At 40.6% G+C, this 13,553-nt stretch overlaps 1 protein-coding gene across 1 annotated transcript in view; it reads left to right on the plus strand.

The window, feature by feature from the left end:
- Window positions 1–13,553, plus strand: part of dennd2c (DENN/MADD domain containing 2C) — a 51,540-nt gene that overhangs the window by 14,953 nt on the left and 23,034 nt on the right. The window contains exons 6-12 of the mRNA XM_060932364.1: window positions 643–721; window positions 866–910; window positions 9,717–9,904; window positions 10,004–10,113; window positions 10,376–10,445; window positions 10,593–10,670; window positions 13,363–13,503. Of these exons, the coding sequence (XP_060788347.1) occupies window positions 643–721; window positions 866–910; window positions 9,717–9,904; window positions 10,004–10,113; window positions 10,376–10,445; window positions 10,593–10,670; window positions 13,363–13,503 (711 nt within the window). The remainder of the gene's footprint in view (window positions 1–642; window positions 722–865; window positions 911–9,716; window positions 9,905–10,003; window positions 10,114–10,375; window positions 10,446–10,592; window positions 10,671–13,362; window positions 13,504–13,553) is intronic.

Here is a 13,553-nt window from a genome sequence, read left to right on the forward strand (position 1 = left end):
AATGCAAACGATTACCCTAACAACTGTCCTTCGACTTCAAATATAAATGATTTTTGGAGTAAATAGGTTTTCGGTTACTTGCTAAGCACAAAGAAAGTTCCGCACTTGCTGTATGTGTGGCACTCGCTCATATAGTACAGATGTAGTAAATAGAGAGTAGGTTCAGAAATGCTGGAGTTTTCATTAACAACTGGTTTATCTCATTAAACACTTCGGTAATCAGCTTTGCTAATTACTTTGGTAACGGCTTAAATTGTCGTAGAGCGGCTTGTGATTATAAACCATTGCTTTAAAGAATTAAAGTCTACACTGGAATGATGTATGAGTGTATTACACATTCATTCAGCATTATTGCTAAAAAAAGGGACTGCGTCTTATCAGAGGAAGAACAGAAGACATTTTCATTCCCTCTGCTTCCTACTCAGCTGTCATATTGTCTGTAGTGTAAGATTGGTTGGGCGGCATGTTACCCTGGCTATAAAAACCTTGACTAACTTGTTTCCTATTGTGTTTGACTCATGGAAAAAAAAACAACCTAAATTACACAGTGCAGTTCATGTTCATATTGTCATGGATTTCTTCATAAGGGAAACAGTAGATTAAGTCCTAGCTAAATCTGTGACATGTATGCTTATTGTGCAGTATGTGAGCAGGATCCAAGAGATCTTCCAGGCTAAGAGAGGGAAAAAGAGAGTGAAAAGCCAGACAAGTGCCAGCAGAGGTATGGACATGATCTTGGCAATTTCATATTGGTAATTATGGACGTGAACACGATTGTGAGTTTTGCAGCCCATTTAGAAAATGCATTACTGTTTTCCATCTGTTAACGTTTACTTTCTTTGTCTTGTTCTTTCTTGATGTTCAGATGAATTGAGTGGAACGGAGAGCGATCCAGAAGAGAGCACTAAAGGTTTGTTACTTCTTCCAACTTCGTAGACTGCGCCTGCATTTCAGTTCTTTTTCAAGCGTTATAATATTTAAGTGAGCATTAAGTTAGATTCAGTTGAATCAAGTGTAGAAAAGAGAAGGTCTACAACTAAACTGAAGGGTTTTTCAGATACGTTTCCACCAGAGGAATAAGCCAATTTCAGTTCACTGTAATACAACCCCGATTCCAAAAAAGTTGGGACAAAGTACAAATTGGAAATAAAAACAGAATGCAATAATTTACAAATCTCAAAATCTGATATTGTATTCACAATAGAATGTAGACAACATATCAAATGTCAAAAGTGAGACATTTTGAAATTTCATGCCAAATATTGGCTCATTTGAAATTTCATGACAGCAACACATCTCAAAAAAGTTGGGACAGGGGCAATAAGAGGCTGGAAAAGTTAAAGGTACAAAAAAGGAACAGCTGGAGGACCAAATTGCAACTCATTAGGTCAATTGGCAATAGGTCATTAACATGACTGGGTATAAAAAGAGCATCTTGGAGTGGCAGCGGCTCTCAGAAGTAAAGATGGGAAGAGGATCACCAATCCCCCTAATTCTGCACCAACAAATAGTGGAGCAATATCAGAAAGGAGTTCGACAGTGTAAAATTGCAAAGAGTTTGAACATATCATCATCTACAGTGCATAATATCATCAAAAGATTCAGAGAATCTGGAAGAATCTCTGTGCGTAAGGGTCAAGGCCGGAAAACCATACTGGGTGCCCGTGATCTTCGGGCCCTTAGACGGCACTGCATCACATACAGGCATGCTTCTGTATTGGAAATCACAAAATGGGCTCAGGAATATTTCCAGAGAACATCATCTGTGAACACAATTCACCGTGCCATCCGCCGTTGCCAGCTAAAACTCTATAGTTCAAAGAAGAAGCCGTGTCTAAACATGATCCAGAAGCGCAGACGTCTTCTCTGGGCCGAGGCTCATTTAAAATGGACTGTGGCAAAGTGGAAAACTGTTCTGTGGTCAGATGAATCAAAATTTGAAGTTCTTTATGGAAATCAGGGACGCCGTGTCATTCGGACTAAAGAGGAGAAGGACGACCCAAGTTGTTATCAGCGCTGAGTTCAGAAGCCTGCATCTCTGATGGTATGGGGATGCATTAGTGTGTGTGGCATGGGCAGCTTACACATCTGGAAAGACACCATCAATGCTGAAAGGTATATCCAGGTTCTAGAGCAGCATATGCTCCCATCCAGACGACGTCTCTTTCAGGGAAGACCTTGCATTTTCCAGCATGACAATGCCAAACCACATACTGCATCAATTACAGCATCATGGCTGTGTAGAAGAAGGGTCTGGGTACTGAACTGGCCAGCCTGCAGTCCAGATCTTTCACCCATAGAAAACATTTGGCACATCATAAAACGGAAGATATGACAAAAAAGACCTAAGACAGTTGAGCAACTAGAATCCTACATTAGACAAGAACGGGTTAACATTCCTATCCCTAAACTTGAGCAACTTGTCTCCTCAGTCCCCAGCCGTTTACAGACTGTTGTAAAGAGAAAAGGGGATGTCTCACAGTGGTAAACATGGCCTTGTCCCAACTTTTTTGAGATGTGTTGTTGTCATGAAATTTAAAATCACCTAATTTTTCTCTTTAAATGATACATTTTCTCAGTTTAAACATTTGATATGTCAGCTATGTTCTATTCTGAATAAAATATGGAATTTTGAAACTTCCACATCATTGCATTCCGTTTTTATTTACAATTTGTACTTTGTCCCAACTTTTTTGGAATCGGGGTTGTAGTTCCAGAAACCTTTCTAGTTCCTGCTCCGGAGTGGGTGGTGTTCTGTGAACCAGAAGTTATTGGAGTTAGAGCTTGACATACTGAGTGGTCTAATACAAGTTTCACAGAATAACCTGTGATTTAAAAAAAAAAAACATGCCAGTTTAAACCCTAGGTGATGGAGACATTTGAAATCGGAGACAGAAGGGCTGGTAAAGCAGAAGGCTTTTTAAATGCCCAGGGAAACATCTTGGGTGGGATTTTGTTTACCCTTCTATGTAACAAACAACTAGCAAATTGCAAAATACTCTATATTCTCTACTCGCGGGAGAGTGGTGCTTGAAAGTTTGTGACCCCTGTAGAATGTTCTATATTTCTCCATAAATATGACCTAAAACATCATCAGATTTTCACACAAGTCCTAAAAGTACAACCCTGATTCCAAAAAAGTTGGGACAAAGTACAAATTGGAAATAAAAACGGAATGCAATGATGTGGAAGTTTCAAAATTCCATATTTTATTCAGAATAGAACATAGATGACATATCAAATGTTTAAACTGAGAAAATGTATCATTTAAAGAGAAAAATTAGGTGATTTTTAAATTTCATGACAACACATCTCAAAGTTGGGACAAGGCCATGTTTACCACTGTGAGACATCCCCTTTTCTCTTTACAACAGTCTGTAAACGTCTGGGGACTGAGGAGACAAGCTGCTCAAGTTTAGGGATAGGAATGTTAACCCATTCTTGTCTAATGTAGGATTCTAGTTGCTCAACTGTCTTAGGGCTTTTTTGTCGTATCTTCCGTTTTATGATGCGCCAAATGTTTTCTATGGGTGAAAGATCTGGACTGCAGGCTGGCCAGTTCAGTACCCGGACCCTTCTTCTACGCAGCCATAATGCTGTAATTGATGCAGTATGTGGTTTGGCATTGTCATGTCGGAAAATGCAAGGTCCTCCCTGAAAGAGACGTCGTCTGGATGGGAGCATACAGTGGTGCTTGAAAGTTTGTGAACCCTTTAGAGTTTTCTATATTTCTGCATAAATATGACCGAGAACAACATCAGATTTTCACACAAGTCCTAAAAGTAGATAAAGAGAACCCAGTCAAACAAATGAGGCAAAAATATTATACTTGGTAATTTATTTATTGAGGAAAATGATCCAATATTACATATCTGTGAGTGGCAAAAGTATGTGAACCTTTGCTTTCAGTATCTGGTGTGACCCCCTTGTGCAGCAATAACTGCAACTAAACATTTGCGGTACAGATGTCAGATGTCCTGACATTTTCCTTTAGAATTCGCTGCTATAATTCAGAATTCATTGTTCCAGCAATGATGGCAAGCTGTCCTGGCCCAGATGCAGCAAAACAGGCCCAAACCATGATACTCCCACCACCATGTTTCACAGATGGGATAAGGTTCTTATGCTGGAATGCAGTGTTTTTCCTTTCTCCAAACATGACGCTTCTCATTTAAACCAAAAAGTTATATTTTGGTCTCATCTGTCCACAAAACATTTTCAATAGCCTTCTGGCTTGTCCACGTGATCTTTAGCAAACTACAGATGAGCAGCAATGTTCTTTTTGGAGAGCAGTGACTTTCTCCTTGCAACCCTGCCATGCACACCATTGTTGTTCAGTGTTCTCCTGATGGTGGACTCATGAACATTAACATTAGCCAATGTGAGAGAGGCCTTCAGTTGCTTCGAAGTTACCCTGGGGTCCTTTGTGACCTCGCCGACTATTACATGCCTTGCTCTTGGAGTGATCTTTGTTGGTCGACCACTCCTGGGGAGGGTAACAATGGTCTTGAATTTCCTCCATTTGTTCACAATCTGTCTGACTGTGGGTGGGTGGAGTCCAAACTCTTTAGAGATGGTTTTGTAACCTTTTCCAGCCTGATGAGCATCAACAACGCTTTTTCTGAGGTCCTCAGAAATCTCCTTTGTTCGTGGCATGATACACTTCCACAAACATGTGTTGTGAAGATCAGATGTTGATAGATCCCTGTTCTTTAAATAAAACAGGGTGCCTACTCACACCTGATTGTCATCCCATTGATTGAAAACACCTGACTCTAATTTCACCTTCAAATTAACTGCTAATCCTAGGGGTTCACATACTTTTGCCACTCACAGATATGTAATATTGGATCATTTTCCTCAATAAATAAGTGACCAAGTATAATATTTTTGTCTCATTTGTTTAACTGGGTTCTCTTTATCTACTTTTAGGACTTGTGTGAAAATCTGATGATGTTTTAGGTCATATTTATGCAGAAATATAGAAAATTCTAAAGGGTTCACAAACTTTCAAGCATCACTGTAAGTGTTCACCCTCTTGAACATTTTGTAGTGTTTTTCATGATGCTGTTTCTTCAAGAACAGGACAACTCCATTCAACTAATTATGTAACTAGCAGGTGTGAATACCTTTTTTAGAGAGTTGAATTTTCGATAATCTTGCACACTACTTTATATTGCCCTCTTTTAGCATTTCAGCTAATGCTGTAACACTACAAAATGTGACAGTGGAGGTGTTCCAATTACGTTAACCCTTCTGGAAGTCATGAGAGGACCCCAAGGTGCCTGAGAAGGTTTTCAGTCATTCAATTACCTAGTAATCCTTAACCAAAACTATTTAAATATATAGGTAGAATCTTGAAGATGCTTAACTTCATACGCAAGGGCCAGGACAGCTTGCCATCATTGCTGGAACAATGAATTCTGAATTATAGCAGCGAATTCTAAAGGAAAATGTCAGGACATCTGTCCATCTCAAGAGAAGGTGGGTCATGCAGCAAGACAACGACCCTAAGCACACAAGTCGTTCTACCAAAGAATGGTTAAAGAAGAATAAAGTTAATGTTTTGGAATGGCCAAGTCAAAGTCCTGACCTTAATCCAATCAAAATATTGTGGAAGGACCTGAAGCGAGCAGTTCATGTGAGGAAACCCACCAACATCCCAGCGTTGAAGCTGTTCTGTACGGAGGAATGGGCTAAAATTCCTCCAAGCCGGTGTGCAGGACTGATCAACAGTTACCGCAAATGTTTAGTTGCAGTTATTGCTGCACAAGGGGGTCACACCAGATACTGAAAGCAAAGGTTCACATACTTTTGCCACTCACAGATATGTAATATTGGATCATTTTCCTCAATAAATAAATGACAAAGTATAATATTTTTGTCTCATTTGTTTAACTGGGTTCTCTTCATCTACTTTTAGGACTTGTGTGGAAATCTGATGATGTTTTCGGTCATATTTATGCAGAAATATAGAAAATTCTAAAGGGTTCACAAACTTTCAAGCACCACTGTATGTTGCTCTAGAACCTGGATATACCTTTCAGCATTGATGGTGTCTTCCCAGATGTTTAAGCTGCCCATGCCACACGCACTAATGCAACCCCATACCATCAGAGATGCAGGCTTCTGAACTGAGCACTGATAACAACTTGGGTCGTCCTTCTCCTCTTTAGTCCGAATGACACGGCGTCCCTGATTTCCATAAAGAACTTCAAATTTTGATTCGTCTGACCACAGAACAGTTTTCCACTTTGCCACAGTCCATTTTAAATGAGCCTTGGCCCAGAACATGATCTAAACATGATCGCTTCTGGATCATGTTTAGACACGGCTTCTTCTCTGAACTACAGTATAGAGTTTTAGCTGGCAACGGCGGATGGCACGGTGAATTGTGTTCACAGATAATGTTCTCTGGAAATATTCCTGAGCCCATTTTGTGATTTCCAATACAGAAGCATGCCTGTATGTGATGCGGTGCCGTCTAAGGGCCAGAAGATCACGGGCACCCAGTATGGTTTTCCAGCCTTGACCCTTACGCACAGAGATTCTTCCAGATTCTCTGAATCTTTTGATGATATTATGCACTGTAGATGATATGTTCAAACTCTTTGCAATTTTACACTGTCGAACTCCTTTCTGATATTGCTCCACTATTTGTCGGCGCAGAATTAGGGGGATTGGTGATCCTCTTCCCATCTTTACTTCTGAGAGCCGCTGCCACTCCAAGATGCTCTTTTTATACCCAGTCATGTTAATGACCTATTGCCAATTGACCTAATGAGTTGCAATTTGGTCCTCCAGCTGTTCCTTTTTTGTGCCTTTAACTTTTCCAGCCTCTTATTGCCCCTGTCCCAACTTTTTTGACATGTGTTGCTGTCATGAAATTTCAAATGAGCCAATATTTGGCATGAAATTTCAAAATGTCTCACTTAGTTTCGACATTTGATATGTTGTCAATGTTCTATTGTGAAATACAATATCAGGTTTTGAGATTTGTAAATTATTGCATTCCGTTTTTAGGCCACACCAATTTAATTAGTTGGTTCTCAGATTTTTTTTCAGGAAAAATATGAAGCGAGCGGGCGAAATAAAAAAGAAATGCTCTGATGGTAAAATTAGCGGTGGAAATAGAGCAAACAATACAGGCAAACCAGTAAACAGATGGGCTAAATAAATGATTGAATTACAGTCAATTGAACATCTACAATGCACAGAAAAAAAGATTTGACCAGGAGTAGGCTACTTCACAAGTCTTTAACAAAAGTGAAAGGGGCCAGTTGATTGGTTTTCGACGTCACGTGACCTTTTCTGTTGGCAGGAGTTTGATTTCGATTTTTTTTTTTTCATATTGCATTTTCTTCAAGCGGCAATTCGGAGAACCAACTAATCGAATTGCTGTGAACTTATTTACAATTTGTACTTTGTCCCAACATTTTTGGAATCAGGGTTGTAGATAATGAGAACCCAGTTAAACAAATGAGACAAAAATATTATACTTGGTCATTTATTTATTGAGGAAAATGATCCAATATTACATATCTGGGCGGCACGGTGGTGTAGTGGTTAGCGCTGTCGCCTCACAGCAAGAAGGTCCGGGTTCGAGCCCCGTGGCCGGCGAGGGCCTTTCTGTGCGGAGTTTGCATGTTCTCCCCGTGTCCGCGTGGGTTTCCTCCGGGTGCTCTGGTTTCCCCCACAGTCCAAAGACATGCAGGTTAGGTTAACTGGTGACTCTAAATTGAGCGTAGGTGTGAATGTGAGTGTGAATGGTTGTCTGTGTCTATGTGTCAGCCCTGTGATGACCTGGCGACTTGTCCAGGGTGTACCCCGCCTTTCGCCCGTAGACAGCTGGGATAGGCTCCAGCTTGCCTGCGACCCTGTCGAAGGATAAAGCGGCTAGAGATAATGAGATGAGATTACATATCTGTGAGTGGCAAAAGTGTGTGAAGCTTTGCTTTCAGTATCTGGTGTGACCCCCTTGTGCAGCAATAGCTGCAACTAAATGTTTCCAGTAATTGTTGATCAGTCCTGCACACCGGCTTGGAGGAATTTTAGCCCATTCCTCCGTACAGAACAGCTTCAACGCTGGGATGTTGGTGGGTTTCCTCACATGAACTGCTCGCTTCAGGTCCTTCAACAACATTTCCATTGGATTAAGGTCAGGACTTTGACTTGGCCATTCCAAAACATTAATTTTATTCTTCTTTAACTATTCTTTGGTAGAACGACTTGTGTGCTTAGGGTCGTTGTCTTGGTGCATGACCCACCTTCTCTTGAAATTCAGTTCATGGACGGATGCCCTGACATTTTCCTTTAGAATTCGCTGGTACAATTCATAATTCATTGTTCCATCAATGATGGCAAGTCGTCCTGGCCTAGATGCAGCAAAATAGGCCCAAACCATGATACTACCACCACCACCATGTTTCACAGATGGGATAAGGTTCTTATGCTGGAATGCAGTGTTTTCCTTTCTCCAGACATAATGCTTCTCATTTAAACCAAAAAGTTCTATTTTGGTCTCATCTGTCCGCAAAACTTTTTTCCAATAGCCTTCTGGCTTGTCCACGTGATCTTTAGCAAATTGCAGACGAGCAGCAATGTTCTTTTTGGAGAGCAGTGGTTTTCTCCTTGCAACCCTGCCATGCACACCATTTGTTGTTCAGTGTTCTCCTGATGGTGGACTCATGAACATTAACATTAGCTATTGTGAGAGAGGCCTTCAGTTGCTTAGAAGTTACCTTGGGGTCCTTTCTGACCTTGCCGACTATTACACGCCTTGCTTTTGGAGTGATCTTTCTTGGTCGACCACTCCTGGGGAGGGTGACAATGGTCTTGAATTTCCTCCATTTGTACACAGTCTGTCTGACTGTGGATTGGTGGAGTCCAAACTCTTTAGAGATGGTTTTGTAACCTTTTCCAGCCTGATGAGCATCAACAACGCTTTTTCTGAGCTCCTCAGAAATCTCCTTTGTTCGTGGCATGATACACTTCCACAAACATGTGTTGTGAAGCTCAGATGTTGATAGATCCCTGTTCTTTAAATAAAACAGGGTGCCCACTCACACCTGATTGTCATCCCATTGATTGAAAACACCTGACTCTAATTTCACCTTCAAATTAACTGCTAATCCGAGAGGTTCACATACTTTTGCCACTCACAGATATGTAATATTGGATCATTTTCCTCAATAAATAAGTGACCAAGTATAATATTTTTGTCTCATTTGTTTAACTGGGTTCTCTTTATCTACTTTTAGGACTTGTGTGAAAATCTGATGATGTTTTAGGTCATATTTATGCAGAAATATAGAAAATTCTAAAGGGTTCACAAACTTTCAAGCACCACTGTATTTGAGCTGATATCCTAGTAGTAGACTAGCCAATCAGAGAGCATGATTGTTCATATCCAGTGAATGTGGACAGAACAAAACCTTTTTAACTCTTTGCATCCCTTCTGCTATTTTCCATCACCACCACCACCACCACCACAGTCCCTTTACTGTCTTGGAAACACAAAACCAAGAACTTTCTTTCAGACCTATGTAGTGATTGTATTGGATGGTTCCAGAAATTCTTCAACATGTTTCAGATGTCAACATGAACATGTCATGATATACTGGGAATAATTGTTCAAATTATAATCAGTATCCTGATACCGAGTACATGAAAAACTCCCTCGGCTTGTAGTTATTTTTATACCCTGTTTGGATCAGGTGGCTCCCAGCGCCTGGTGTATGTACAGTCCACTTTGAAGAGAAGACCAGGGTATCGCACCCTGGAGAAAGATCTCATCCAGCTGCAGCAGCAACAACTCTTCCAGCTGTTCGTTGTGGTGTCACTTCGAAAACGTTCCCCCGGAAATGCGTACTATCCAGAGATCACGCAACAGTTCCCTACTAAGGTAGAGAACCAATGAGGAGCATTGACGAGTGCATACTCCTAACAGTGGGTTTGAGGTGCATGGTCAGATTAAATGTGCTGTGCTTGATTTTGTGTGCAGTTTGAGAAGACCTCACGGATGTCTCGTGAGACTGAGGATCGGTTGAAAGCCATTCCTAATTTCTGCTTCCCGGATGCTCAGGACTGGAAACCATCTGCAGACGTCAACAGGTTAGACTACAAGCCGCATTTCCGACTGGTCTGAAACCGCATTTCTGACTCGTGTTTTAAGTGTTTCTCCAAGTTGCTGAGTCACACTTGAAAACAAGTTTGTAACTTAATCAGTGTTTCTTGTGACCAGTCCCAAACTGTTTTTGTTATTCATCATGTGACTCATGGATTTTATAGTGCCCTAAAACATACTGAAGAGTTCTGAGCTGAGCTCCTCAGCAGTGTGCGAAGATTATAAACAGCTTTTGTTGTTCATCTACAGTGAGACCTTTTCATTTGTCCTGACTGGAGAAGACGGGACCCGATGGTTTGGTTATTGTCGGAAAATCTTGGTGAGTTAGGAGCATGACATATGTAGTCAGCAGGAACATAATGAATATGTGTGATAGGATATTAATAGGTTGTGCTGGAGTTTGCTGCCATACTGCTGAGTCATCATCACTTTGATGTGTGTGTTGGTTTGCCGCTGTGTCCTGCAGCCCTGCGGAAAGGGGAAGAGGCTGCCTGAGGTTCACTGCATCATCAGCCGGCTTGGTTGCTTCAATTTGTTTGCAAAGGTCAGGGGAATTTCCAGTGTTTTTCTCAAGACTGAATTTCTGGTTGTGAACTGCGAACTGATGTAGGAAAAAAACTGAATGTACGTGCAAGTTAGTCTTGTCTTATCTGAAAAAAGATAACATTTTATTGATGCTCTGAAAACAACAGCGTGTCTTCAGATAACTCTGATCATGTGTGATGTAACTTCAAAGGTGTGTGTGTGTCATATGACACACACGAGGGTAAATCAGAAAGTTCTAATACAGATGTTATAATTTCAAAAGGAATTCAGAAAAGGAATGCAAGGAAGGAATTCTCCGATGGAAACATCACTTGCAAAAGTGTTTAGACTTAAATGGAGGATATGTAGAGAAATGGCTTTATTTTCATAAACAAAGATTCTTTTTCATTTGTCTTAGAACTTTTTGACTTTCCCTTGTGTGTCATATATCATTATCTCTAGCCGCTTTATCCTGTTCTACAGGGTCGCAGGCAAGCTGGAGCCTATCCCAGCTGACTACGGGCGAAAGGTGGGGTACACCCTGGACAAGTCGCCAGGTCATCACAGGGCTGACACATAGACACAGACAACCATTCACACTCACATTCACACCTACGCTCAATTTAGAGTCACCAGTTAACCTAACCTGCATGTCTTTGGACTGTGGGGGAAACCGGAGCACCCGGAGGAAACCCACGCGGACACGGGGAGAACATGCAAACTCCGCACAGAAAGGCCCTCGTCCTACCACGGGGCTCGAACCCGGACCTTCTTGCTGTGAGGTGACAGCGCTAACCACTACACCACCGTGCCGCCCATATATATATATATATATATATATATATATATATATATATATATATATATATATGTGTGTGTGTGTGTGTGTGTGTGTGTGTGTGTAGAGAGAGATAGACAGACAGATAGACAGAGAGAATGTGTGTATATACGCTATATAAGTTCCATGAAATCAAGTCCTGCATGAGCTGATATAATAAGCCATGTACGACGAGTTTGAGTAGAATAAATGTTTTATTCTCTGCATGTTCACTGGATTTTGAGGAACAGAACACTTATTTTTTTTTGCAAATTCAAAAAATTAAAACTTTTAGACAAAACCTCCGACAAAATAGTTTCCACTTGAATGTAAACAAACCGGCAAAATGACGGTAGCAATTTCTGAAAAATGCTATAATAATAGTTCTTGAAAAATAAAGATATGGTCTTACCATCAAATTTCATATTTTTGTTTCACTTTTGTATTTTCTGGGGTTTTGTTTTCGAGTAGAGTTTTTATTTCGTCCTCGGTTGGTTCAGCAATACGCGCCGCCATTTTTGTTTTTCTTTACTCACGGTATATGAGCTGATAGCCTAGTAGTAGAGTCGCCAATCAGAGTGCACGATTGCTCATATCCAGTGAATGTGGATAGAATTAAAAAATACATGTATGTAAAAAATATGAGCAAGAGGGAGGATATTACACCGGTGGAGCGAAGATATGAAGTTCATCTTCAAGTGGTGAATATACATCACGAGTGAAAACATTTTTCAACACGAGAAGATAAACTTCGCCGGTAATGCTCTTTTTAGTATATGGACACATCCACTAAAGAAAAAAAAAACCGCAAGTTGATCAAAAGAATTTTAATTTTGAACCGATTCGTCATTTTGACAACATGGATCTAGTCAGCAGGAAAATACTGGGAGTGATGTCATCAGAGTGAAATATCGGGAATTATTATACATATACAGGACATGTTTTCCATGGAATAAAAACATGTATTCTTATTATAAACATAGAAATAAAACACATTCCTTTCTAGTGGGTTTATTGATAGCATGCAATATTGTTATCGCTTATCCTCTGTGTATTAGTATGTCACTCTCCCCAGTGGAGAATAAGCATCCAGTATTGTTTCAATATTGCACGTTGTCAAGACATCAGGTCACATGTCCGAGATGTAAAGCCTCCGCGTTAGCGAGCGACAGTGACCGTTTGTAAGCAAACATGGCCGCCAGGTTTGCTTCGTTAAAAATGGAAGAATTTGAAAGAATTTTGTCTGCCAGGTCGCTCTGTTGTGTGTACTTGTCGATGTTTGTTTGATTTTAAAAGTAACTAAGTAAATTACACAGGGAAAATAATATTCGGCTTGACTGTGTTAGCATTGGCCTTCGCTAACGCTACGCCAGCTGGAAGGTAACTGGACTGCCGTGCTAACAGCACCGAGACGCGGGTAAGCTAGCGTTGGCCTTTGAGAAAAGTGTGTATGTATTATAATAAATAATATTGGCTGTTTTTTTTTTATGGTCTATCAGATATATTCCATTCAGCTACTCGTCTTCGACTCATTCTATTTCATGCTATCTGAATGGAATATATCTGATATACCACAAAAAAAAGCCAGCCAATATTATTTAAATGCGTCATTCAGAGCCGCGATGTAGTTCATATGAAAAATGCGAGTTTTTCAACACGAGAAGGTAAACTAAATACATCTTCAAGCCAACGTGTGATTTTCTTTTTATTATAAAGACACATTCACAAACAAAGTCCCCAAATTTATCAAAACAGTTCATCGATTTTCCTCATTTATGTCATGGTTTTGGTTCTCCATGTCCCAAATGTAACGCGTATGAAAAATACGAGTGGCGTATTTTCCCAGTAAAACACTCGCGTCCATAGAATACATTTCATTCATGACTGTTTGTAGATCCTGGAGGAGGTGGAGAGGAGGAGAGAGATCTCTCCTGCGCTGGTCCACCCGTTCATGCGCAGCGTCATGGAGGCTCCGTTTCCTGCTCCAGGACGCGTCATCACCGTGAAAAGCTTTCTGCCTGGCTCTGGTAACGAGGTGAGGCTGTCCTCTGTGAATGTGTGTTTTTCCAGATATGGCCAAAATTT

Source organism: Neoarius graeffei, chromosome 10 (genome assembly GCF_027579695.1).
Source record: "Neoarius graeffei isolate fNeoGra1 chromosome 10, fNeoGra1.pri, whole genome shotgun sequence".
Lineage (NCBI taxonomy): Eukaryota > Metazoa > Chordata > Actinopteri > Siluriformes > Ariidae > Neoarius > Neoarius graeffei.